Here is a 27,023-nt window from a genome sequence, read left to right as displayed (position 1 = left end):
ATTTCATAGCTACTTTCCCTGCCTCTTAACTGCCCTCTGAGCTCATGCCAGTTCTACTTTTCCCCTTTACTCCTAACGGTGCCTCTTCTCTCTCACCAGACGTACTGGATGTACAAAGGCCATGTCAGGACTATCACAGGAACCATTAGGTATTAATGACTTCAACTTCTTGTTCCTGTAATCTTTCAACTCACCCTTCCTTGAACCTCTTCATATCCATCTCCCCTCGTCCTCAGAGGACAAGGAGTCTGTCAGGCCTTTCAAAGCTCTTCTCTCTATAACCTCAGCCCCATTGCCTCCCATCCCTGTAGACCTGGGTCCACCAGTCATCGCCTCTGAAGCCCTTATTTTGAACCTCTCCTTCTCTGTTGATTCTGCCTCTAAAGTTTACAAACATGTTCAGAATCCTCTTCCAGCTCCCAACCCTGCATTTTAATCCAGTATCATCACCATGCTATTTCCTTTCCTTCCCCTCACAGCCAATCTTCTTGAAGAATTTTCTACACCTTTTATCCTGACTTCCTTAGCTCCCAATACTGTTTTTTGTACCCCGCAGTCAGTTCATTATTTATACTGGCTACAGTCCAAACTAGTAGAAATATTTGTACATTACGAGAAGTTTCTGAACATGCAGACCCATTATAACCATTCTGTTTGTTAGCACTAATCGCTCTCCTCTTTTGTGCCATCTCAACTAAATCTCTGCTAGAGCCCTTAAAGCTCTAGGTTGGAAATGATAGTCTATGTTCCTGTCTTCCATTCTGGATTGTGAGTTGCTTTAGGGCCATTATTGCATATTATCCAATTCTGTATCTCTATCACTTAGTGTTTTAGTAATAGACAACCATTAAATATGTATTGAATGAATACATACACAAATTGGCTTTTAATTCATTAGAGAAATCATATTGGTAAGTTGTACTGTTACTTTAGGAGTCCTGGTGGTGCGATGGTTAAGCACTCGGCTGCTAACCAAAAGGTCAGCTGTTTGAACCCACCAGTGGCTCTGCAGGAGAAAAGATCTGGCAATCTGTTCTGTAAAATTCACAGCCTTGGAAACGTTATGAGGCAGTTTTATTCTGTCCTGTAGGGTTGCTATGAGTTGGAATTGACTTAGTGGCATACAACAGCAACAACAGTACTGCTTTTCCATGTGGTGGAACATTTAAATAGTATACAGGAATATATTAAGAAACTGAAGTTTCATTGCAAATGTGTAAGATTGATTTTGTCTGGTATTTCAGATTATGTGATGAATTTGAGAGGATAGCTGAAAAAGCTCTTAGCACTCCTCCAAATACAGCAGAACTGATGGAAATGAAGGTATTGTTTATAAGCTCTTTATAGTTGTGTGTATGTCAGTTATTTAATGCTAAGTAACAAATCACTCCAAATGTTAAAACAGAAGCTTACAATAATAAGGACTCATTTATATTTAGCTCATGAGCCTGCAGTTTGGTGATTTAGGCTGGGTTCTCCTAGATGGTTCTTCTGGATCATTCACATGCGTGGGGTCAGTTGAGTCGACTAGTGTGGCTGTCTTTCAGCAGTTTCACTGTGCTCCACTTGTCTGTCAACCCCCAGCAGGCTAGCCTGGGTGTATTCTCATGGCATGGTAGAGGGTGCAAGAGCAGCCAAGTCCTGTTGTACAAGTGTTTTTTAAGCCTCCTCTGGTGTCACATTAGCTGAGGTTCACTTGGCCAAAGCAAGTCACATGGCCACAGGATCAGAGTGAGAGGACACTAAAGTGCTTGGATACTGGCAGAGGTGAAGTACTGGAGCCATATGCAATTGTCTACCAGAATACTTTTGAGAACACTTTATTAATAATTAATAATTTATGCCAACAGGCGTAAACCAGATTGTCCCAGGCAAACTTTCATTTTTTTTACTGACAAATAATCCTTAAGTAATATTTTATTTTGTCTTTTTTATAAAAGCTATCTTTTGTTACATATTAAAATTTTTGTGGCAGTTGGCTCAAGTATATTATGTTCTAAACGTAGGATTTACGGTACCGAACATATTAGGTAAGTCTCACTTTCATAATTTTTCATATTCTGTTTTTGATGTCTCCATCATGGCAGATAAAGTAATACAAAACAACTAGTTAATCACCCTTTCATTTTATTCCCTTTTCGTTCTTATAATAAGTTATAAGATTTATTCTTTTTTGTTTTCTAGCATTCCCCAAATCCAAAATAGAGCACTTTTGCTTTTAGATTTAAAAATGAAAGCTAATCCAGCAAAACATGTAAAATCATTCAAAACTTTGTGTAGACAGGAAGTTACAAAAGGAGTCCAAAGTTATCCACTTAATAAAAGTTCGTCAAAATCATTTGAACTAATTTCTACATTTTTAGCCTCTAACTAAAAAGAATCTGTTTTCTTTTAAAGTGTCTATACTTGGATTGGGGTTCTCAGTATGTGTGTAAAAACACACGTAAACATATATATTCTTTAGAATATTTTTGTATTAGCTATAGGGGATCAAGTGATTCTTTGGTTGTGGATGATTATAAATGTAGCTGGAGGGTCTCATAATTATGAGTTCTTCTTCAATTTTTTTTTTTTTAATGAATATTGAATATGAAGAGTGTAATTTATTTACCCTCCTAGCCATCACTGGAGATATTTAGGCATTTGGAGTTATTTAGTGTGAATTTCTACTGCACGTAACAACCGTTAGTGGAATTAGCAAATAAGAGAGTCATCGTCTGGTATCTTAAAAAAGTTTATTCCCACAAAGACAAAATAGCTGGTCAGTTTATTCAATCCAGAAATCAATCATTTTTTATCATTGGGGAGAAATAAAAACCCAATCATTTCACTATGTAGAAAGCTAATCTTTTAACTAAATTACAAAAGCATATTTTTAGTCAGACATTTTGTTACTTGTGGAAACACCGTGGTTTGCATTCTATTTGTTTGGATTTGCAAAATAAAAACATTTAACCAAATTAGAACGATATATCATTGAAAGATTTCTAGACAATTCTGCTTTTTTCTTTTTAATTAAAAAGTAAAAATGTAAACATTATACAATTGTATAAATTAAATCATATACATGTATAAATAAATTTTATATGAATATAAAATTAAAATTGCCTCCTTTTCCATAATTCCCTTCCTTAAGGGTAACAATTCTTTATACTTTGTTGTGACATTTTCTCTTCCGGAACTTTTTTTCTCTACATGTGCAAAGATGTAAAACACTAGAAAGAAATACGAATAGAGCGAGAGTCTGAGAGAGATGGAGGTAGCAGGTTAACGATAGAAAAATAGCTACAGATTGAAAAGAGCTTCAAAAAATATATTTTTTTAATTTATGATCATTTACCTGAAGGATAGGGAAAGTGAACATAGGTGGTTACAAATTACCAGTTTTCTCATTTTTAAGCAAGGTAGGAGGTTTCCTTCAGAATTTATATTATTAAAATATATAGGTAAATTAATATGTATAAAAAGAGCTTTGAGGAAGTTATACATATATATATATGTGCGTGTATGTGTGCATGTATATATGTGTGTATATGTGTGTGTATGTGTGTGTATATGTGTATGTATATGTATGTGTATGTACATATGTGTGTATGTGTGTATATATGTGCGTGTATATGTGTGCATATGTATGTGTGTGCATATATATGTATGTGTGTATATGTGTGTGTATATGTGTGTGTATGTATATGTGTGCATATGTATATGTGTGTATGTGTGTATGTAATTGTGTGTATGTGTGTATATACATATATATATGTGTGTATACATGTGTGTATATGTGTGTATGTAATAGTGTGTGTATATGTGTGTGCATATGTGTGTATATGTGTGTATGCGTGTGTATATATGTGTGTGTAATAGTGTGTGCGCATATGTGCGCACGTGTGTGTATATGTGTGTGTATGTATGTGTATGTGTGTATGCATGTGTGCATAATGTGTGTATGTATTAGTGTGTGTATACGTGTGTGTATGTATGTGTATGTGTGTGTATATATGTGTGTGTGAGTGTATAAGCACACACACATACTTACACCTACACATGCTCATGCACGTATTTACACACACACACTGAGAGATAATTTTTTACAAAGATGGAATAATTGTCATGCATACTATGCTACAAATTATGTTATTCACTTAATATAGCTTCTATTTCTCCTACTAGTTACTTAAGGTAACTCTTTTATCCAAAATTGATAGCGTGTTACTCCAATATAACCTGTTAAATGCTCTGTCATTTTATCCCTGATTTGAAATATAGTTTATAAATACATACATAATCTCCTACATATTACAGTCCTATGTGCACATGGGTCTATTTCTGAACTCACTGTTCTGTTCCATCTTCTGTTCCTGGGCCAGACCAACAACTTTTTAAATTATGGCATCGGTATAGTATGTTTTGATATTTGGCAGGACTAATCTCTTATTTTTCTTTTTCAATATTATCCTTGATATTCTTAGATACTAATTTAGAATTATATCAAACTCAGCTTTAAAAAATGCCATTGCAATTTTGATTAAAATTGTATAGATTTTATAATTTGAGGAAAGTTTACATCTGTATAAAGCACCTACTCCTCACTTACCATCTATCTGCTTATCTGAGATTTTGCATTTACGACAATAGTAAAAAATATGCTATCTGACTATTTTGCACATTAACGAGGTGGTGGGCATGACAGCAGTGGCTGCAGAGTGTCCCCTCTCTCAGCGAGGGTCATTGGGTGGCCCTTGGGGAGCTGGGCCATGCTGCCCCATGACCTCCACTCCCTCTGGCCGGCAACGATGCCACATGCAGCTGCCTCATGGAGCCAGCCTCCTCCGTGGCCATGGTCTCTCGGTAGGCGCACAGGCAGCACTGATCCAGCAGGTGTCTGTTCTGGGTTCCCAATGACTATGCAGTAGAGGCCCTGCAGCTCAAAATTGCTGTGGGATGGGAAGGGAGGAAAGAAAGAGGCATCAGAGAAGGTGTTTGGAAGAAATGCGTACAAGTTTAATGACATCCAAGTGAGCCAAACTGGGCTTGAAGCCTCCACCTAGGTAGGGCTGGGTGGGCAGCCAGTTCCCAGCACTCTCACAGAAACCCTGAGCCGTGTGACTCCAGGCCCAGGGCAGTGCAGGCTCCAGGATCATGAATGCAAGGCTGGTGGGGATGAGAGTGGAACCTTGGAGGCAACTCTGGGAGGGAAATACTGACCCAGCACAGGAGAAAGGTGAAGTGGTTAAGCCATGGGCCCTCCAGTCATTCAGCCTGGCTTTATCCAGCCTTGTCTCTTTTACAGAGGAATAATCCATAACTGGACTCGTCACGAGATGAGCACATCAGCATCTTAGCTGTTATATTTCAATGATCATATTTTATAAATTAGAAAAATATTGGGCAAATGGATGGTCTGAAAACAGGAAAAAAAAAAGCCTCCATTTTTGCATAACACCTATTTTTGCATAACGACCTGGTCTTTGGAACCTAATCATGCTGATAAGTGAAGAGTAGGTGTATTTCGTTTTGACATCCAGAAGCATATGTTAAAATGTCCTTTGATAAAGTTTTATAGTTTTCCTCACATAGATTTAGCATATCCTTGTTAAATTTGCCCAGAGTTATTTTTTAAATTTTTGTGCTTGTTAAGAATGAGATCTTTTTCTCCACTGTAGTTTCTAAAACTGGTTACTGCTGATTTATATAGGAAACTGTAGATTTTCTACGTGTCTATTTTGGACTCTCTTACTCTCTGAAATCTCCGCTACATGATCACTTAGGTTTCACTTAATTTTTTTACTTTCTGTGCAAAATTATGTTTTCAGAAAACATGAAGTATCAGTACAAGCACATCATGCTGGCTAGGTCCCACAAGGCTCTGTGGGGTCTGGCCTCAGTTACCTCCCCACCTGCTACTGTGCCCTTCCCCTCCCTGTTACAGCCACGCCACCCTTCAGCTCTCTCACTGGCTGCCTATTGCCACTAGGCCTGCACACTTTCCCTCTGCTTGTAATCCTCTCCACCTTCCCCATTTCCTCAGTAGCTCTTACTAGTGCTTCTACTCTCTGCTTATGGGGAACTCAACTCCACCCTGAACTACTTCAGATCCCTACTATATGCTCTACCTAAGCAGTGCACCTTTCCTTTACAGCACTCATCTCTGCTGCAAGTTTGCGGTTTTACATTTATTATGGTGGTTAATTGACTATATCTGCCTCCCCAACTAGACTGTAAGTTCCATGAGGGCAAGGACATGACTGTTTTTCGGTTACACTGAATTGCCAGGACCTGCCGTAGTGTCTAGTCCATAGTACCCAAAAACCAAATCTGCTGTCAAGTCAATTCCTACTCATAGCAACCCTATAGGACAGAGTAGAACTGCTCCATAGGGTTTCAGGAGCAACTGCTGGATTCAAACTGCCGATCTTTTGGTTAGCAGCAGTAGTTCTTTATCATTGTGCCACCAGGACTCCAATAATGCTATTCTGGAAGAATAAATGATGTCACAAAGAGTATCTGCTTTATATCTTCCAGTACCCCATAGCATTCTTCTGGTTTTCCAGTGCTTTTATGTTGATTGCTATTTTTATCTCTCACTTTGGAAGGGGTGTATGGGAAGGATGAGAGGTACACTCTGCCGTAGCTCCCTATCTTGAAACAAAAGTCTACGCTTTTCTTCTACCAAGTCTGTGCATATTGATTCACTAAATTTGCACAAGTATTTTCTGACATGAGCTGTTAATTAAAATGCCATCAGTAATTTTGTTTTTCCCTCAGGCTTACATTCAGAAAGTGGAGGCAGCTGATATGATTGAACTGGGACAGAGATTAGTGGATTCCAAAAACTGCCTCGCGTTCCTTATTGAGTGTGCCACCTTTTCTCCAGCAGACATTCGGCTAAATAATAATGTTTTCCAGTGGTATGGAAGAATGGGAGAAATTTTTGAAGAGCATAGGAAAATCATTAAAGAGAAAACAGAACAATATCAAGAAGGTCTTAAGGTTGGTGTTATGAATACTTTTAATTATTTTCATTTTCCAAAAATGTTTAAAGTTTCTATGTAGCATTGTCAGCTCCTCTATTTTGACAGCTGTATATTTTATTCTCATACCATAAATAGAATCAGAAGATAATACATAGATCTTTTACAATGCTAATTGAATGATTAAGGAGTGAAGGAGCAGTATGTTGAATGAAATTGGGTCAACTGATTTTTCAGAAAAGCAAAAATGATAAAAATTATTTTTAACAGGGAGCAAAACATTGGAACCTATTGTCTATAAATGACCATTAGTAGAAAGTAGCATTTATCTGATACAGTTTATAACATGCATTTGTGTTCTTTTTATTTTTATCGTTTGAATGTAAAGCGTGCCTTTACATCTCATAACTGCTTAAACTCTCCTGAGTACTTGCCCAGAGTCAGTACTCTAATGTTCCATATCTCTAACCTCTTTTTCGGTCTTACATACAAGATGCTTTGTGATACTCGGCCAGTCTACCTGTCCATCCTTCTTTCCTACTTCTCACCACTCCTTGCTCTTGACTTTTCAGTGACCCTGAGCAACTTCCAGGCCCCTGAATCTGCCGTGTTCTCCCACACCTCTCTGCACTACAACAGATATAACTGACTGAATATGTTGTTTGGAGAATAATTCATAGACTTAAATATATACGTATATCTTCATCTAAAACTGTAGTCTGTTTTACATTTAGGCCATTTCAAAATCTAAGCAAACCTATAGGAGGCACTATTAGTAAATATTAGACACATAAGTAAATATTAGGTACAGAAGTTACAGTAAAATAGGCTCTTTGAAAATTGCTAGGTAGTCTAGAATTATCTATACTTTTTTTTTGTAAATTATGCTATTTTACCAACTACACATAATGTTGCTGAATTTCTTCCTCCCATTTTCCTGCCTCCACTGGGGCCAGTGCAATACATTTGCCAGGAAACTAAAGAGGACAGAAATCAACCTAGATAATCTATAAAGTAGAAAATCTATTTTTGAAGAACCTAAATTTGACTTCTGAATGTTTTATTAAGAGCTATTTTTAGAGTCATTTAATTTAGAGTGACTTCCCAATGAAAATTTTGTAATAAGCCTTTCTCACTAAGAAAATGATACACTTGTTTTATATTGAAAAGCTATAGTTTTTAGACTTTTAAATCTGGATGTATGTCCTTTACCCACGTAAAGACAGCTTATAGGACATGAAAAAAAAACCTATAATACTTGGTTTTGTATTGATAATTAAAGAGAGTATCTGAGTATCAGAACACAATTAGAGTTTTTTTTTCCCCCAATTGTTTGCATAATACCACAGGTATCTTTACATCCCTTAACAAATTGGTAATTTCTTTTAGCCTCATACTTGATTATTGAGATTTTTCAAATGCGTATAAAACATTTGATCATCAAATTCTTAAGCATACTGAACAATACCAGAGTTTAACACATTCTTATTCATTTTCTTAGTTAGAACTTCTTACATAAACAGTACAAGGGTAACCCTTACCTAATTTGTGAATTCGAGGTGATTGAATTCATGAAGTTTTACTCCATTAATTTTAAACCTGACTCTTAAAATTCCTGTATATTTTAGATCCCAGTCATGTTCCAGATTGTCTCTTCATATTTTGCCAGTGACAAAATATAATAATATTAATTCTGATCATTCTTACAATATTTAACTCTTCTACTATTAAAATAGTAATTAACGTTGTTTTTATTAGTTACGCTGTGAACGGTTTCTGGAGGAACTGGAGAGTTATTCTAAGCAGGCAGAAGAGTTTTACACCTTTGGGGATCTTCAGGATGTCCAGCGATACCTGAAAAAGGCTCAGACACTGAATGGAAAGTTGGATGCAGCAGCAGACAAGGTATAATTCGCAAATTCTTAAGAGGGCGAATTGGTTCAAGTGAAAAAGTATTAGATTTGTATTGGGGATGCACCTTTAAGAAATAGATCAAATAAAATAGCTTAGCTCCATTTAGTTAGAGAATAAGAAGCAATCCAAATGGGTTTTACAGGCAGGCTTCAAGGAGGAGCAGGATTGGTGTTTCCCCTGGTAGTGATAGTAATTCAGTGGTCTCCATCTTTCATTTTAAAGAAAGAATTATCTCTGAGGCTGCTTCGTAATTTTTATATTGCATCATTTAGCTATTAGTTACCCTATGATAGTTGGGAATCCATATTTTTGAGCAGAAGCATGCAAATGATTGTTGTTGTTGATAGCCACTGTTGAGTTGGCCCTTTGCATGGACCATGGAATGAAACGCTGCCCAATTCTGTGTCATCCACATGATCGATTGCAGATCGAACCGTTGTGATCTATAGGGTTTTCACTGGCTGATTTTCATAAGTAGATTGCCAGGCCTTTCTTACTAGTCTGTCACAGTCTAGAAGCTCTATTGAAACCTTTCAGCATCTTAGCAACATTCAGGCCTCCACTGACAGACGGGCGGTGGCTGTGCATGAGGTGCATTGTCTGGGGAATCGAACCCTGGCTCCAGCATGGAAGGCAAGCATTCTACCACTGGACCACAAATGTCCCCTAAGCAAATGATAGCACCTGGCTACTCTTAAGCAGTTTTTCCATCTTAATAGAGGCCAGCTTAGACTTGACTACTATGTTTTTAAATTAGACCCATTATTTTTTCCCACCAAGCCTCTTTGTTCCCAATACTATTTCAGAAATCAGATTTTTCATCAGAAGAAGGTGGAAGGGGAAAAGCCACAACCTTTGCCATGTAAAAAAAAAAAAAAAAAATTTTTTTTTTTTTGCCATGTAAGATGTTGGGAAATACTAATTACGTTTTTTACAAAAAGGGAAAGTAAAATATACCATATTATGATGTTCTACCATTTTTCTTACATTGAAAGATTTTAATGTAAGTTCATGGAATTAGTTTATAATAATCATAAATATATAAACATGCATTCAGAAAAGAGAAATAAATTCTAGTTTTTTTTTAATTGAGATCTGAAATTTTAAGTAACCTGCATAATTTACATATGTAGCTCACTCTTTTCAATTCTATAGATTTTTTTCTCTGAGCCATTTACATTTTCACATATTTTACTACTAAACTAAGAGGAAGTTAATGCCTGCTTTGCCTCTTATCTTATTCTCAAGACCTAGCTCAGATTGCATCTTCTCTGCAACATCTGTGACTGTGCTGTTTCAGCATGATCCCCCTGCTGAGTGATAACTTTTTTTTATATATACTATTCATTTTATGGAAACCCTGGTGGCGTACTGGTTAAGAGCTACAGCTATTAACCAAAAGATCGGCAGTTCGAATCGACCAGGCACTCCTCGGAAACCGTATGGGGCAGCTCTGCTTTGTCCTGTATGGTCGCTATGAATCAGAATCAACTTGACAGCAACGAGTTTTTTATGCGTTATTCATTTTATGGAATCTGTAGATAATACAAACAGTTAATGTTCTCAGCTGCTAACTCAAAGTTTGGAAGTCCACCCAGAAGCACCTTGGAAGAAAGGCCTGGGGATCTACTTCTGAAAAATCAGTTATTAAAAACCCTATGGAGCATAGTTGTACTCTGACACACATGGCATCACCATGAATCAGAATAAAACAGTAACTGTTTTTTTTTTTTCCATTTTATAATAAAGAGATACTGCTTTGAGATATCTCTTCTATTGCCTTATGTTATTACTGTACAATTGTTACTTAACTATCCAGGAGTGGATGTCTTGCCTCCTCAGCTGCCTTACTAACTCCCTGGGGTTGGTACTTTGCAATAAATACTTTTTTCTATTTTCCAAGTCCCTAAAAAAAACACAGTGCTTAGTGCTGTGCATATTAAAAGTACTTAAATTCTTGTTAGTGAATGAATGAAGCTAAATCTTTAACATACCTGGGGGGCAAAGATTTTTTTGTATATATAAATTTATTTGACTAGTTAAGTAGTTTAAACCAGTCGTTGTTTTCAGGAAATAGTAATGAAGAAGAAATAAGAAGTGCTCACTATCCATTTCCTAGATTATGGCCTAACTTAAGTTTAATTTAAGGGCTGAAAAACCAAAAACCAAACCCATTGCCTCCGAGTCAATTCTGACTCATAGCAGTGTTATTTTAGGTCATGTTTTGAAATAAATATTTTTAAAAACTTCATTTTGAATATCACTTCATAATAACTAATATATTTAATACCTATTCTTCCAGATTGAGCAGTTTAATGCTGAAGAGGAGGCATTTGGTTGGCTACCATCAGTATATCCTCAACGTAAAAAAATCCAAGATGGTTTGAACCCTTATCTTCGTCTCTATGAAACCGCTGTCGAGTTTGGCAACAAATATAGAGGGTGGACAGAAGGACCATATAACAAGGTGAATCCAGATCAAGTAGAACTAGATGTTGGAAATTATTGGAGAGGACTATATAAGCTGGAGAAAACCTTCCACGATTCTCCAAATGCACTGGCAATGACAAAGAAAGTAAGAACAAAGGTGGAAGATTTCAAGCAGCACCTTCCTCTCATTCAAGTGATCTGTAATCCTGGTTTGCGGCCCAGACACTGGGAGGCCATGTCCAGCATTGTTGGTTACCCCTTGAAGCCATCAGATGACTCTACTGTCTTCTCTTTTTTAGACATGAACCTGGAACCATTTTTAGATAGATTTGAAGGTATTAGTGAAGCAGCTAGCAAAGAACATTCTCTTGAAAAGGCCATGGATAAGATGATTACTGAATGGGATGCAATGGAATTTGTCATTCTTTCTTATAGAGAAACTGGTACATTTATTTTGTCATCAGTCGATGAAATCCAGATGTTGTTGGATGACCACATTATTAAAACACAAACGATGAGAGGATCTCCTTTCATTAAGCCTTATGAAGCACAGATGAGGTAAAGTGATATTTATGTGACAGTATTTATACTGTATTGCCAAGAACACTTCCATTTAAGGTACAGTTCTTTATTTAAAGTGGATTCTGCATTTTGTACTTAATAATTTAAATAATTCTTTATAAGGAATGTCAACTTCATTGCTTTTGGAACAGAACTGATCACCTTTCTATCATAATGGTTTGTTAACTTCTATTTTCATAACAAAGGCAGTGACAGCATCCAGATACTCATTTTTATTGCCCATAATTGGATTTTTTATTTGACTATCAAAAATAATTTTATGTCTATGAACACTAGAACGTAGAGACTATAAAACTGAAGATAATAATGTCATTTTCCAAATATATTAATTAGTTTGTAGTAAAGTATCCCTGAAATTCTATCGTAATTTCCATTCATATGCATGAAGGATGGCTAGGTAAGTGTAAAAGAATGAAACCACAATTCTAGACTGAGGTTTCAAGCATCTGATATAGCTGATTATGTTAAAGCTTTATCCTGTGTGTCATTTCAATTTTTGTAATTTGTATTAATCAGCTTATATTTTACCTCAAAAACCAGAGTAAATCCAAATCAGACTACCACTTTCAGTGTGAAATTTGAATGGCAAGGAAAACCTGACTGCTTGGTAAATATCTGCCTCTGGTTATTGACATATTTCTGCAAGCTTGAGTGAGCTCTGATTGGAGTTGGCTTAGTCACTGTGTTTGGTTGTTCTGCTTCTGCTCAGCTTTCTCCAGTGTGTTCATCAAGAGAGTAATTTTTTAACTACTCTGCAATTGGTTCATTTAGAGTCTGTTTTAAGGAACCTTTCTTGATATCATTAGCTGGTGGGAAATTTTCTGCATCATTCAGGGATTAGAATGAACATCAGAAGAAAGCAGGGGAATTTGTGTTTTCTGGTCTGCAAAGAGGTTAAACAAATTCATTGATAAACATAGAAAAGAAAGTATTTGAGAAAGGCACTTGAAAATGCCTAGTAACTTTTAAAAACCCTATTTACATTTTTGGTTTTGATGATCTAAAATTATAGATTTCCAATTATAAACAATGAATAATATATTAATGTATATATAAAGCTGCCTCATTTCTGAGTTCTGTTGCTATTTAATAAATCATTTTTTATGGCTACGTTATCTCTTGTGGCATTGCAGTTATAGCTGTCTGGGTTCAAATCCTGGCTTTATCATTTATTAGCTGTACGACTTTGAGCCTGGTACTTTCCTCTCTGTGCCTTGGTCTCCCCATTTTTATTTTTTTGTTGTTAAATTTATTTTTTATTGTGCTTTCGGTGAAAGTTTACGGAGTAAGTTAGTTTCTTATTAAACAATTTATACAGAAATTGTTTTGTAACATTGGTTGTCAACCCTGCAATATGTCAACACCCTGCACTTTTCCATCCTAGGTTCCCCTTTTCCATTTGTCCAATTTTCCTGCCTTCTCTTCTTTGCTTTTAGCTGGTATGCCCATTTAGTCTCGTAATTTTTTTACATGGTTGAGCTATGAAGCATGTTCCTCACATGTGGTAATAATAATGTTTTTCTTATATGCCTGTCTAATCTTTGACTGGAAACCCTTGTGGCATAGTGGTTAAGAACCGCAGCTGCTAACCCAAAGGTCAGCAGTTCGAATCTACCAGGCGCTCTTTGGAAACTCTATGGGACAGTTCTACTCTGTCCTACAGGGTTGCTATGAGTCAGAGTCGACTCGATAGCAACGGGTACGAGGAATCTTTGACTGAAGGGTGAACTTCAGGAGTGACTTCAGTACTGACTTAAAAGGGGGTCTGGGGGCCATACTCTCAGGGTTTCTCCTGTCTCTGTCAGACCAGTAAGTCTGGTCTTTTTTGTGAGTTTGAATTTTGTTCTACAGTTTTCTCCTGCTCTGTCTGGGACCTTCTATTGTGATCCCTGTCAGAGCAGTTGGTGGTGGTAGCCAGGCACCATCTAGTTGTTCTGGACTCAGTCTGGTGCAGGCTTTGGTAGTTGTGGTCCATTAGTCTTTTTGACTAATCTTTTCCTTGTGTCTTTGCTTTTCTTCATTCTTCATTGCTCCAGAGCAGGTGGAACCAGTAGATGTATCTAAGATGGCCACTCGCAGATTTTAAGACCCCAGACGCTACTCACCACAGTTAGATGTAGAGCATTTTCTTTGTAAACTATGTTATGCCAACTGAGCTAGATGTCCCCTGAAACCATGGTCCCCAGCCCTTAGCCCAGTAACTCGGTCCTTCAGGAAGTTTGGGTGTGTTTATGAGTCGGAATTGACTCGACGGCAATGGGTTTGGTTTTTGGGCTTATGAAGCTTCTATGGCTTTGCCTTGATCAAGTTGAGCTGACTTCCCCAGTACTGCGTACTGTCTTACCCTTCACCAAAGTTACTACTTATGTACTATCTAGTTAGTGTTTTTCACTCCTCAGCCCTCTGTCTCTCGTAATCATCAAAGATTGTTTCTTTCTGTATATAAACCTTTATTTTTCGAGTTTTTAGTAGTAGTGGTCTCATACAGTATTTGTACTTTGGTGATTGACTTATTATTTCACCCAGCCTAATACCCTCCAGATTCATCCATGTTGTGAGATGTTTTGCAGATTCATCATTGTTCTTTATCGTTGCCTAGGATTCCACTGTGAGTATGTACCATAGTTTATTTATCCATTCTTCTGTTGTTGGGCACTTAGGTTGTTTTCATCTTTTTACTATTGTGAATAATGCTGGGTGTGCATATGTCTATTCGTGTGACAGCTCTTATCTCTCTAGGATATATTCCTAGGAGTAGAATTGCTGGATTGTATGGTATTTCTGTGTTTCAAGCTTTTAAAGGAAGCGCCATATCATTTTCCAAAATGGTTGTACCATTTTGCGTTCCCACCAGCAGTGCATAAGAGTTCCAGTCTCCCCACAACCTCTCTAACATTTGCTATTTTTTGTGTTTGTTTTTTTATTAGTGCCAATAATGTTGGGGTGAGATTGCATCTCATTGTAGTTTTGATTTACATTTCTCTAATGGCCAGCGGTGCAAGCATTTCCTCATGTGTCTGTTAGCTGCCGAAATGTCTTCTTTGGTGAAGTGTTAGTTCATATCCTTTGCTTGTTTTTTTAATTGGATTATTTGTCATTTTGTTGTAGAGGAGTTGGACTTTCCTGTAGATGTTAGAAATTAGACCTTTGTCACCAATATCATAGCCAAAAAAATTTTTTCCCAGTCTATAGGTTCTTTTTCTACTTTTTTTTTTGTGAAGTCTTTTGATGAGCATAAGTATTTAGTTTTTAGAAGAGTCCAGTTATCTAGTGTTTCTGTATTGTTAGTGATGGTTTGTATCCTATTTATGCCATATATTAAGGCCCCTAATGTTGACCCTATTGTTTTCTTCCATGAGATTTATAGTTTTTGGTTTTATATTTAGGCCTTTGATCCATTTTGAATTAATTTTTGTGTGTTGTATGAGGTATGAGTCCTGTTTCATTTTTTTGCAGATGGACATCCAGCTTTGTTAGCACTGTTTGTCAAAAGACTGTCTCTTCTTCATTTAATGGACCTTGGCCTATTGTCACAGAGCAGATGGCTGTTGGTGGGTGAATTTATATCTGGGTTCTTGATTCTGTTCCATCAATCAATGTGTCTACCATTGTACCAGTACCAGGCTGTTTTGACTACTGTAGCTGCATAGTAGGTTTTGAGGTTCATCTTTAAGTAGATGTTTTAATGGATCCAACCTCATAGGGTGACTACACAAAGGCATTCGACTGTGTGAATCATAACAAATTATGGACAACATTGCGAAGAATGGGAATCCCAGAACACTTAATTGTGCTCATGAGGGACCTGTACATAGCCCAAGAGGCAGTTGTTTGAAAAGAGCAAGGGGATACTGTGTGGTTTAAAATCAGGAAAGGTGTGCATCAGGATTGTATCCTTTCACCATACTTATTCAGTCTGTATGCTGAGCAAATAACCTGAGAAGCTGGACTATATGAAGAAGAACAGGGCATCAGGATTGGAGGAAGACTCATTAACAACCTGCATTATGCAGAAGACACAACCTTGCTTGCTGAAAGTGAAGAGCACTTGAAGCACTTACTAAGGAAGATCAAAGACTACAGCCTTCAGTTTGGATTATACCTCAACATAAAGAAAACAAAAATCCTCACAACTGGACCAGTAAGCAACGTTATAATAAATGGAGAAAATATTTAAGTTGTCAAGGAATTCATTTTCTTTTGGATCCACGATTAACACCTATGGAGGCAGCAGCCAGGAAGTCACATGACTTATTGCACTGGGCAAATCTGCTGCAAAAGACCTCTTGAAATGTTAAAAAAGCAAAGATGTCACTTTGAGGACTAAGGTGTGCCTGACTCAAGCCATGATATTTTCAATTGCCTCATATGCACGCAAAAGCTGGACAATGAATAAGGAAGACTGAAGAATTGATACATTTGAATTATGATGTTGCCAAAGAGTATTGAATATACTGTGGGCTGCCAGAAGAATGAACAAATCTGCCCTGGAAGAAGTACAACCAGAATACTCCTTAGAAGTGAGAATGGCGAGACTTTATCTCACGTACTTTGGCCATGTTAGCAGGAGGGACTAGTCCGTGGAGAAGGACATCATGCTTGGTAAAGTAGATGGTCATTGAAGAAGAGGAAGACCCTCAATGAGATAAGTTGGCACAGTGGCTGCAATAATGGGCTCAAGCATAACAATGGTTGTGAGGGTGGTGCATGACTGGGCAATGTTTCTTTCTCTTGTACATAGGGTTGCTGTGAGTTGGAACCAACTCAACAGCACCTAACAAAAACACCTCATAAGGTTGTTGTGAAGATGGAGTAAACACATACTGAAACCATAGAACTGCCCCTGGTGTATTGAACATTTGTTAGTTTTTGGTATAACGATGTTTATTTATTTTTCTAAATTTTATTTGTTTTGTTGTTGAGAATATACACGGTAAAACATACATCAATTCAACAGTTTCTACACATACAATTTAGTGACATGGATTATGTTCTTTGTGTTGTGCAACTATTCTCATCCTCTTTTCTGAGTTGTTCCTCCTTTGTTAACGTAAACTCACTGTCCCCTAAGGTTCCTATTTGATCTTTCAAGTTGCTGTTGTCAGTTTGATCCCATATAGATTGTTCTTAAAAGAGTGTAATGCTCAAGACAGATCTTCTTTACTAATTAAGCTAAACTTCTGTATTTTTACGCAAATAATGCATGCTTTCTATGTTTGTTTGCCAACTGACCCCTCCCCCTGAGGTATTTTCATAAGCGCTGCTATGCCAATTTTTTTTATATGTTGCTGTAAAAAAAATTAGCATAACACACTTATGAAAATACCTTGTGGGAGAGGGCGTGGTTGGCAAACAAATGTAGAAAACATGCATTATTTACAGAAAAATATGGCATTGTTTGGTTTTAAGATTGCTTCAGGGGATATTTCTGGTTTAAGGATTATCTCAGGGCAATAGTTTCAAGGGTTCATCTACCCTCCATGGCTCCAGAAACTCTAGAGTCCATGAGAATTTGAAATTCTGTTCTGTATTTTCATTGTTTTGATAAGGATTCTTTTATGGAATCTTTGATCAAAATGTTCAGTAATGGTAGCTGGGCACCATCCAGTTCCTGTGGTCTCATGGCAAAGGAGGAAGTTGTTCATACAGGCAATTAGGCACACTTTCCGTATCCTCCTCCTATTCCTGACTGTCTTCCTCTGTTGCTCCAGGTGAATAGAGACCAATTGCTGCATCTTTGATGGCTGCTTGCAAGCTTTTGAGACCCAGACAGTACACAAAAAATTAGGAGGTAGAACAGAAGCACTAACCATGTTTTTAGGCCAATTATCTGGAATGTCCCATGAAACCGTTACTCTGAACCTCCAGACCAAGAAACCAAATCCCACGAGGTATTTGTACATAAGCAGCCTCAGCCACTACCTTTTATTTTTTGTCATTGTTGTAAATATATGTATCACACAACTTTTGCCAATTCAACTTTTTACAGATATACAACTTATTGACATCAATTACAATAATTGGCTGTGCAACCCTACCCTTAATCAATGTGATTTTTTCATCACTGATAGCCTCCCTTTTCCCCCTCCCTGCCACCCCTGGTAACCACTAATAAACTTTGTTCTCCATACATTTGCCTTCACTTGTCTTTTTATGGGTGAGGTCATACAATATTTACCATTTTGTGATTGGCTTATTTCTCTCATCATAATATCCTCAAGCTCTATCCATACTGTAGCATGTATCAAGACTTCATTTCTCTTACTGGCTGAGTAGTATTCCATTGTATGTATGTGCCACATTTTGTTTATCCATTCATCTGTGGTTGGGCATTTAGGTTGTTTCTGCACATATTTATTTTTAAAGTAATGAAGTCATTATTTATGTTCTCCATATTTAGAAACGAACTGATAACTTATCGTAAATTCTAGTATTCCTCTTTCTTATGAATACTACACTAATTTATTGAGGAGTAAGTAGATTTTTCTTTAAATGCCAGCTTTATGTTAGGAATTGAAATATTTTATTCTGGAGATAAAACCTTTATGGGCTCAAATTACAAACAAATGAACAACAACAACAAAAACCTATAAATATTAAAGCAAATGAGTTTTGGACATAACTACTCTTTTCTAAGAAGTTCAGATGCCTTTCAGTGAGAACACCATTGCTGTCTCCAAATCTAATTTCTTAGTTTGTACCCTGTAGCTATGGAATTGGATCGCAGAAAGGTTTATTTTTAGAACATATGCAGAAACCAGCCCATTTATAGATAGCTATATCTTAACTTGTATATCTCGATAGGCATAGACCTTGATGCCATAATTAAAAAAAAAAAAAAAAGGATTTTGTAGAACAAACCCAGTGATTTATCCTTGGATGAAGCTAGATGAATGGAAATTGGAATAATAACACTGCACACAAGATGGATAGCCTAGTCGTGGTTTTGAGTTTTTCATCTGAAATGTTGCTTGGTTTGCTGTTGCTAAGAGCCGCTGTGTTTTGCTTCTCAGAGAATGGGAGGGCAAGCTCTTGTTGCTTCAGGAGATTCTGGATGAATGGCTGAAGGTCCAAGCCACATGGCTGTATTTGGAACCCATTTTCAGCTCTCCAGACATTATGTCTCAAATGCCTGAGGAAGGCAGACGATTTACAGCTGTGGATAAAACATGGCGAGATATAATGAAAAGTGTCATGCAAGTAAGTAAAAACCTCTGAAGATGTGATTACTTGGTTGAAGTGACATGGTTTTTGTTTTCAAAACAATCCAGTAAGCCATTGTGCTTTTCCCATACATATTCTCTTTTCAGCTAACATGGTAGAATTCCAGGAGCAAGAAGCAGCAAAAGCAAATAGGTATTTTGCCCTGATTACTCCTGGGGGGCCAAATTGAAATTGCATCATTTAATGACTTTTGGTAGTACTGGTTCTAATTGGATGTTCTGGTAGGAAGACACTGTACTCAGTGTTTGCTGCCCCATCTGTCCTGTGTGCTCCTTGATATTATGAGCTGCAGCACCACTGAAATGTATTGTTGTAGAAACATTTCACTGTGCCAACCACTTAGTCAAGAAGTTTCTCTGTAGGGACCTAAAAAAAAGATGAGTCGACAAAGATAAATAGATCTAAAAAGTCCAGTAAATGCAAACAGAATGCTAAATAAATAAGTAAATACACAAATACTGTGGAGAACTTAAAATTAGCTAAAGCTGAGTAGGCAATTTAATGAAAACCAGTAACACTGAAAAGAGTAAGCTGTTTATTTAATTCAAGGCATTTATTTATCATCTACCAAGTATGGTTTAAAGAGCCCTGATGGCACAATGGTTAAGTGCTTGGCTGCTTTGGAAACACTATGGGGCAGTTCTGCCCTGTCCTGTAGGGTCACTATGAGTTGGAACTGCCTCGATGGCAATGGATTTTCGTTTGAAGCGTTGGTTGTGTGTTATTGAAAGTTACAATTAGATTAGAATAAATATTAGCTATTAAATTATATCATTAAATGCATGTCAACTTTGGTTTGGTATTTTTTTTTATAGTACTGTAAGATAGGAAGAATATTATCTTAATTTTTTCCTGTCCTGAAATAAAAATATAAGTATCTTTATGATTTATGAGAATAACCCTAAATACTGATAATACTATGTTGACATGAACTATATGATTTGATAAGGAGATATTATAGGAAGATAAATGTGGATTGTTTATTTAAGAAGTTTACCTCAATTTATTTAATAGTTCTTACGACAAATCTCCATATAAATAAAACTCCTGTAAAAATAATCATACTGGTATTAACTCCTTTGTACTTAATCATCTCTACTAATTTATTTTATAAATTTAGCCTTTCATACATTGTTTCCTAGCAACAAGACAAACCCGTATAACATGTATACATTTTCATTTGGAAAGGGATCAAGTAGAATTTTTTTTGTTGACCCCAAAAGCGAAAAGTAGATGCTTGTATTTTTCTAGTTAGTATAATTGAAAAAATAATTTCTTTTTTTGGTTTTTAATCAAAATATTCTTCAAAATTCCATATTGCTAAGCCAACTTTATAGACACTTCAGTGGGTGGAAAGGGGCAGGAGTGTTGGGACTAGTAAATAAAGGAAGCAGATATCTGATTCGATAAAGCTGCTGAATTAAAAACAAAAAAAACATTACTTGCCCTCATTCCCAAGTAAGCAGTCTTCTTTGCGTGACACTTCATTTACTTTCGCTAAAAGACTTGATTGTCTTCCTCACCTTGCTTTGCATTTTCACCTTCTCAACATGTTTAGTATTCAGGGCAGCTTTTGTCCATACTCCCCAAAGCTTTGAGAATAAACATAAACTCATATTTTTTCAGGAAGTCTAATGAGTGACCTGTATAGCAGAGGCTGTGGAATTAATTGCTTGGTACAAAAGGCCATCACTTGTGTTCTTAGGGGTTCCTAATAAAGGTTTTTACTCTCCAGGGGAAAAGACTCTGAGAATAAAAACAGAATGTAAATGATAGTGTTAATATAACTGGCTTGATTGAGGGGTCTTGCCTCTTTGAGGTATAAACACGAAATCATTTTATATTTTGGTACCTGCTACCAAATATGCATGGTCAAAGCCCCTTTCTTATTGGGAGAGACTTCCTTATTGACCCAAATCAAAACCAAACCCATTGTTGCTGAGTCAATTCTGACTCATGGAAACCCCATGTGTTACAGAGTAGAGCTGCTCCATAGAGTTTTCTTGGCTGTAATCTTTATGGAAACACATCTCCCAGCCTCTCTTTGGATGAGCTACTGGGCCATTCTAACCACCAACCTTTAGTTTAGCAGTCAAGAGTAAACCATTTGTACCATCCAGTCTCCTTCATATAATAATAACCAGAAAAACTAAACCCATTGCCATCAAGTTGATTCTGACTCATAGCTACCCAATAGGACAAAGTAGAACTGCCCCCGTAGGGTTTCCAAGGACCAGCTGGTGGATTTGAACTGCTGACCTTTTGGTTAGCAGCCAAACACTTAACCACTGTGCCATAGGAGGCATTTAATAATATAGTTGATTGATTGACCTGTTTTGTGAAGGTTACCCAATATAAGCCAGTGTATGCACAATGCATTATAAATACAATAATCATGTACTTTATTGTTTAAACTAGGATGCTTTTCGAGAGTTAAGGAGGAACTACTAATAATTAAGCCAGAACAGTAAGCATAAACTTGAGCTCTCCTCACCAAAATGTAATATATGGTCACTTTAATACAAACAAAGTTACGGTGGTAACCAAAAAAAAGGGAGGGGAATTATGGAAGGATTTAACACTATGGATTATTCCTCACTAACACTGATATGGCTATCACCAGTGCTGAGTGCCCAAGCTGTCAGCAGCGAAACTAACGTAATACCCTTGATATGGCATCACACCAGGAGGGACCAGGTAGCCTTTTAGAGGGAATTGAATACGATGGACCACTTTTATCATGGAATGTGGCAATAATTTGTCTATACTAGATGGATTTTTCCTTTCCCACCGTAAGCTCTGCCAGCACTGTCATCCATTGATTTACTGAATGACTTATTTATTGTCACAGTTCCCACACAACATTGGTTCTGCTAATGAACTCTTATTACAAGAGAAATGAGGCAACGGATTGACACCCATGTGATTCACAGGTAGTACTATAAGCTATAGGGTTGCTGTGAGTTGGGATCCACTCGATGGCAACAGGCTTGGTTTTTTTTGTTTACTATAAGCATCTCACCTCATAAAATAGTAGAGTGGCTTGTACTGATGACTTAGTTATTGTATCAGTTAGGACACAGTAGTTTGTAGGAACATGGTATATGTTCTCAGCCAGCTCCAAATATATGTTTTGTCCCATAGGCAGATTATACGAGTCTGAGAATTAAGGAGAGAAGATGGGAAGTGGCACCTTTTATCAATACACAAGATGGACTACTCAAAACAATTTTCCTTCCTGACTTTGGGCTTTGCTGATTGAAATATCTTAGTAACCCACAGCAGAAATGCTTCAATGTGGGGACACATCCATGGTTTCACTGACCTAAAAGTTCTTAATCTGCTCACCCGACCCTTTTACCTCTCTGCCCTTGAAACTTTCTGTCTTACTTGGAAAGGCACACAAGCTTCCTAATTGTTTTTTTTTCTCACATATGCCAGACACGTTCTGTTTTAGGGCCTCTGTGCAGGCTGGACCCTCTTCCTGGAATGTGCTACTTGCAAATATTTGCAGAGCTAATGCCTTTGTCTCTTTTGTTGAAGACTTTTCTCAAATACTCTCTTTTTAAAGGCTCACATTGAGCACCCTATTCAAAGTTAAAACCTGCCTTCACTGTTCCTGGCCCTCTTGATCCCCATTTTTTTTGTAGCATCTATCACCTTCTAATTTACTGTATGATTTATGAATTATTATGTTTGTTGTCTATCTTCCTCATGGAGGCTGGAATCTTTGTCTGCCTTTGTTCACTGTTGTAACTCAGGCACTGAGAACAGTGCTTGGCACATAGCAGGCCCTCAATCAGTATTTGTTAAGTGAGTGAATGAATAAATAAATGGAGATTGATCCTTGAGTTATTGCTAATTCTGAGGATTCAGAGTTTATTCTGAAATATCTTCTCTGAAAATTGAATTGTAGGAAGGTGGGCCCTGAGATCTGAATTAATTCTGGAAATATCCTGGATCTTAAATGAAAAACCAACTATCCCGATGAGGTCAAAGAATCTCAAAGTTGTAAGGAGGCTTAATGGCCTGCTCAGTCAACCTGAATTTCCTTTCTTAGTGCTTACATGGTTAAATGAGGATCTTACCACCTTTCTGTTCTCCCAGGACTTCTGATTAGGATGTTTATGCTTCCAGATGTTTACTGAACTGGTTTGGAATTAATTCTATTAAATATACTAAGCTGTACTTTCTGTGAAGCTTCCTGGCAGTGATAATAAGGATGTTCTCTACAGATACCCAAATTAAAGTTTCAGGCTCCTAATATCATAGGCATTTGGTTCCCCAAAAGAAATATAAATAAATCAGTAGATTGTTATGCCAGCTGATGACAGTGATGATGCTTGTGAATCAGAAAACACATAAAAGTTGTAACATGTTCCTTTAACCAAGAAATATGACAGCTAATAATTCCTTGTTTTCCTCTCTGGGGACAGAAAGTAATTAAAGTGTCAAGGAAGTCATACTAAGTTTTGAATTTCTAGCAGCTTCCTATTATAAAATCATACTGTGATGTCCTGAGAACATAGCTAGTAAGTACTAGCCTAGTAGAGCATGGTGGGGTGTAGCTTCTTGAGTTTCTCTGTATGTCTACAGGCTTAACTTGTTCTGTGGTCACCCAAGCTTTCAACAAACATTCATGGCATGCCTGCTCTGTACCATGCTTTTGTGGAAATGCTTAAAAGGGATGTAAAATCAGTTTTTTTACTATGATAAATATCTTACTTGAAGGATGGCGGATTATAAAGTCTCCAATTTAACTCTATAAAACTGGCAGAGTAGTGTAAGTGCCTGATCTCCCTCTTCCCCCAATCCCATCATAGGCCCTACCTCCTCGTTTTCTTCCCTCTTTTTTTAACCCCCAAGGACAATTATGGAGAGAAAGTAAAAAGACTAACTCGTGACTATCTGTATGTTTTAGTCACTTCAAATGTGTTATCTAATTTGGGCCTCATAACAACTTTGAGAGAGGACTTTTATCCCCATTTTAAAGATTTAAAAAAACTCAGGTTGGGTAAATGATCGAAGGTCACACAGATAATGAGCAAAGTGTGGTTCACAAACCAGGTCTGACTTTCAGGCCTTTCCTCTATCTGATTCTGTCTTTATTATGTTTGTTTCCTCCCTGGGAGAAAATAAAGGGAGTTTCATTTCCAGTCATGAGACGATTATTTTCACATTTTTTTCCCCTTAAATCTATATACAAAGGTACAGAGATTATTGCCTATGTTCATTTCAACAAAAAAGATTAGCGGTATGTTCATTTAGAAGTAACATATTTGGTTCAGGGTCATTGCGCTAATCTGATTAAATAGGTTTGATCTCAGGGGTTTAATCTCTGAAAATTTTTACTTGAATGCCAAGTGTTTCCAGAGATAGTTCTTTTGTGATATTTATTGAAAGGAATTTGAACTGTTGTTTTAAATAACTGATTTTTTTTTTTTTTTTTTTTGCTTTCAAGTCTCAGACCCAAAATCGCAACATTACAATAATATTCTTTGGCCAAGAAAGGAGTTTTCATGTTTATTAGCAATATTCAGCTTTATTTTTCAACAAAAAAGGGCATTTCCAGAAGGTGGCACTCTGGGAACACCATTTTGGTTTTTGGATTTAGGAGTCAGGACTCTGTCCTTCACTAAATGCACTAACCCAGTGTTGTCGAGTCGATTCTGACTCATAGCGACCCTAAATGCACTGTACATTTAAATTATGACCAGAGCCTCTGTCATGCTATTTTTTGTGTTTTTGTTTTTGGATGTTTATTTGAAGCATAAAACCATTAGGAAGTATAATAAATGGCTTTTTAGAAATTTTGCACCTTTAAAGATAAGATGACCAAATCATATGTCACAAATTTCATAGGAAACTGTTTTATTGAGAAAATAGATATTAATAATTATTTTGTTCTTTGATCAAATTCCTGTGTTTCCAAGTTACATTGTAACAGTTCAAAACAAAGATGAAAATTACCTGTTTCCTTTTCAGCCACATTCAAAGTTTATTAACCCAGACATATTTTAGAGATTCCTGCAATAGAACAAAATCCCTGTATGAAACAGTTTACAGCTGACATTTTTTGGTTGATTTTTTGGTCATGGCTGAATACCAAAACTAAGTTTAATTAGTTAATCTTGAAATTTGGTGTTCAGTTTTTTAACTATAGCCTCTTGATTTACTTTTATATAAATTTCTTAAAATGCCTCCTTATTACTCATATTAATAAATGTACTGGTATGTTCTCATAATTGATTTGTGGTCTAATAATTGAAATCTCACTCTAATGTGTTATATTTTAGCACCTCTTTTCAACACTTTTAAGTTTATTTAGTAAAGAACTTTTCATACTTTGTCAATGGTGTCAACGATGAATAGTGTGAATGGCAAATAGTGTGTGAAATTATAAGACCAGTCGGGTCCAAAGAATGGACCTTGATGACATAAACCACGTGTTTTAAAGGGAAAAAAAAGTAAAAGGAATTTTTATATACAACTACATCCAGATTGTGTTTTAATGTGTACTTCTAATGATTTTCATAAAGTCAGCAGTTACTTCTATGGATATTTGGAAAAATCAATCAACTATTTACTTTTAATGAAAGATAAGTTCTAAGGTGAGCTCTTTGTTAAAATTTTATTTTGAATCCTATAACATAAAGGAAAGGTCTTCTTAAAATATTTTATTTAGTATGAATCACTTTAAAGCAAATAGCTCACAATGACACTTTTATATGATAGAATGTTCAGAAATCCAGGCCTTCCTTAAAGGCGGAACAGTCTTAGTCTCTTTAGTGTTCAGGAAGAATTTATCTTGAACTTAAATCCTTTAGCAAGCAGAGTGTTAGAATGTAATTCCAAGTGTGGGTCTTTATAATATAACCTCTTCATAGAAAAATTCTTGCTACTCCAAAATCCCTTATTTTTTTAAATCTACAGTTATCAAAGATTATGTCATTTTCAAAGAAGACCTATCTCATTCAATAAAGACTATGACATTGAATACGGTTCCTGTTTTATTGATGATAATATTCAAAATAATGACAGTGTCTTTTTAGAACACTTTTCTTCAAAGAATAAAAGACAGAAAGATGCATCGTATATTTTGTTTTTCCTTTTACCTTTCTTGTGAGTTCAGCCAGTGTTCTCTTTCCTTTCCCTTCTTTCGTTTTCTGTCCTTCACACTCTCCAACTTAGAATGAGAAATTATGAACTACATGGCTGTGGTTCAAGACAACATGTCTTTTACACAATTAAAGAGGCTAGTTGGACCAAGAATGCGTAAGCCTACTTTTTAATTATAAATGTCACCTTAATTTTGTATAACCTTTGTTTTATTAAAAGCATTGCAATCTTAGGTAAAATAAGTAAGGTTAATATCTGTAAGGTTAGTATCAGATATTTCTGAGTTGATTGTTTTTTCCTTTATTTTTAGGATAAACGTGTTCTGACAGTTGTGACTATTGAGAGAATGCTGGAAAGGTTGAAAAAATCTAATGAACTTTTGGAACTCATTCTTAAAGGACTTAATGAATATTTGGAAAAGAAACGTCTCTTCTTCCCCAGATTCTTTTTCTTGTCTAATGATGAACTTCTTGAGATACTGTCTGAGACTAAAGATCCCACTAGGTAAGTTACTTACATGTAACAACACATGGCTACACTTATCTGCTTAAATTTTGATTTTAGAACAAGACAGAATATAAAAAACAAAAACAAAAAACAAGGCCATAGCTATCAAGTTGATTCCGACTCATAGTGACCCTAGAGAAGGTGTATATAATTCTGTTTGTGTAATAATTTTTCTCCAAGAATATTTTAAGCACAATCAATTTAAAATAATTATCAAAAACATCAGTAATAAATATTATTGCATAGTATTTTCCTAAATGTGATGAACCTTGGAAT

At 36.4% G+C, this 27,023-nt stretch overlaps 1 protein-coding gene across 5 annotated transcripts in view; it reads left to right on the top strand.

Moving 5' to 3' along the window:
- Positions 1-27,023, top strand: part of DNAH7 (dynein axonemal heavy chain 7) — a 259,550-nt gene that overhangs the window by 49,232 nt on the left and 183,295 nt on the right. For all 5 annotated transcript variants that reach the window (XR_007517918.1, XM_049887739.1, XM_049887741.1 and 2 more), the window contains 6 exons: positions 1,245-1,323; positions 6,766-6,990; positions 8,730-8,876; positions 11,188-11,873; positions 18,911-19,097; positions 26,551-26,744. Coding sequence is in view for 4 of the 5 variants with exons in the window: in XM_049887739.1 (XP_049743696.1) it covers positions 1,245-1,323; positions 6,766-6,990; positions 8,730-8,876; positions 11,188-11,873; positions 18,911-19,097; positions 26,551-26,744 (1,518 nt within the window). In the remaining variant the exon portion in view is untranslated. The remainder of the gene's footprint in view (positions 1-1,244; positions 1,324-6,765; positions 6,991-8,729; positions 8,877-11,187; positions 11,874-18,910; positions 19,098-26,550; positions 26,745-27,023) is intronic.

The sequence above is a fragment of the Elephas maximus genome, chromosome 6, assembly GCF_024166365.1.
Source record: "Elephas maximus indicus isolate mEleMax1 chromosome 6, mEleMax1 primary haplotype, whole genome shotgun sequence".
Classification (NCBI taxonomy): Eukaryota; Metazoa; Chordata; class Mammalia; order Proboscidea; family Elephantidae; genus Elephas; species Elephas maximus.
This window is presented reverse-complemented; position numbering and strand designations above follow the sequence as displayed.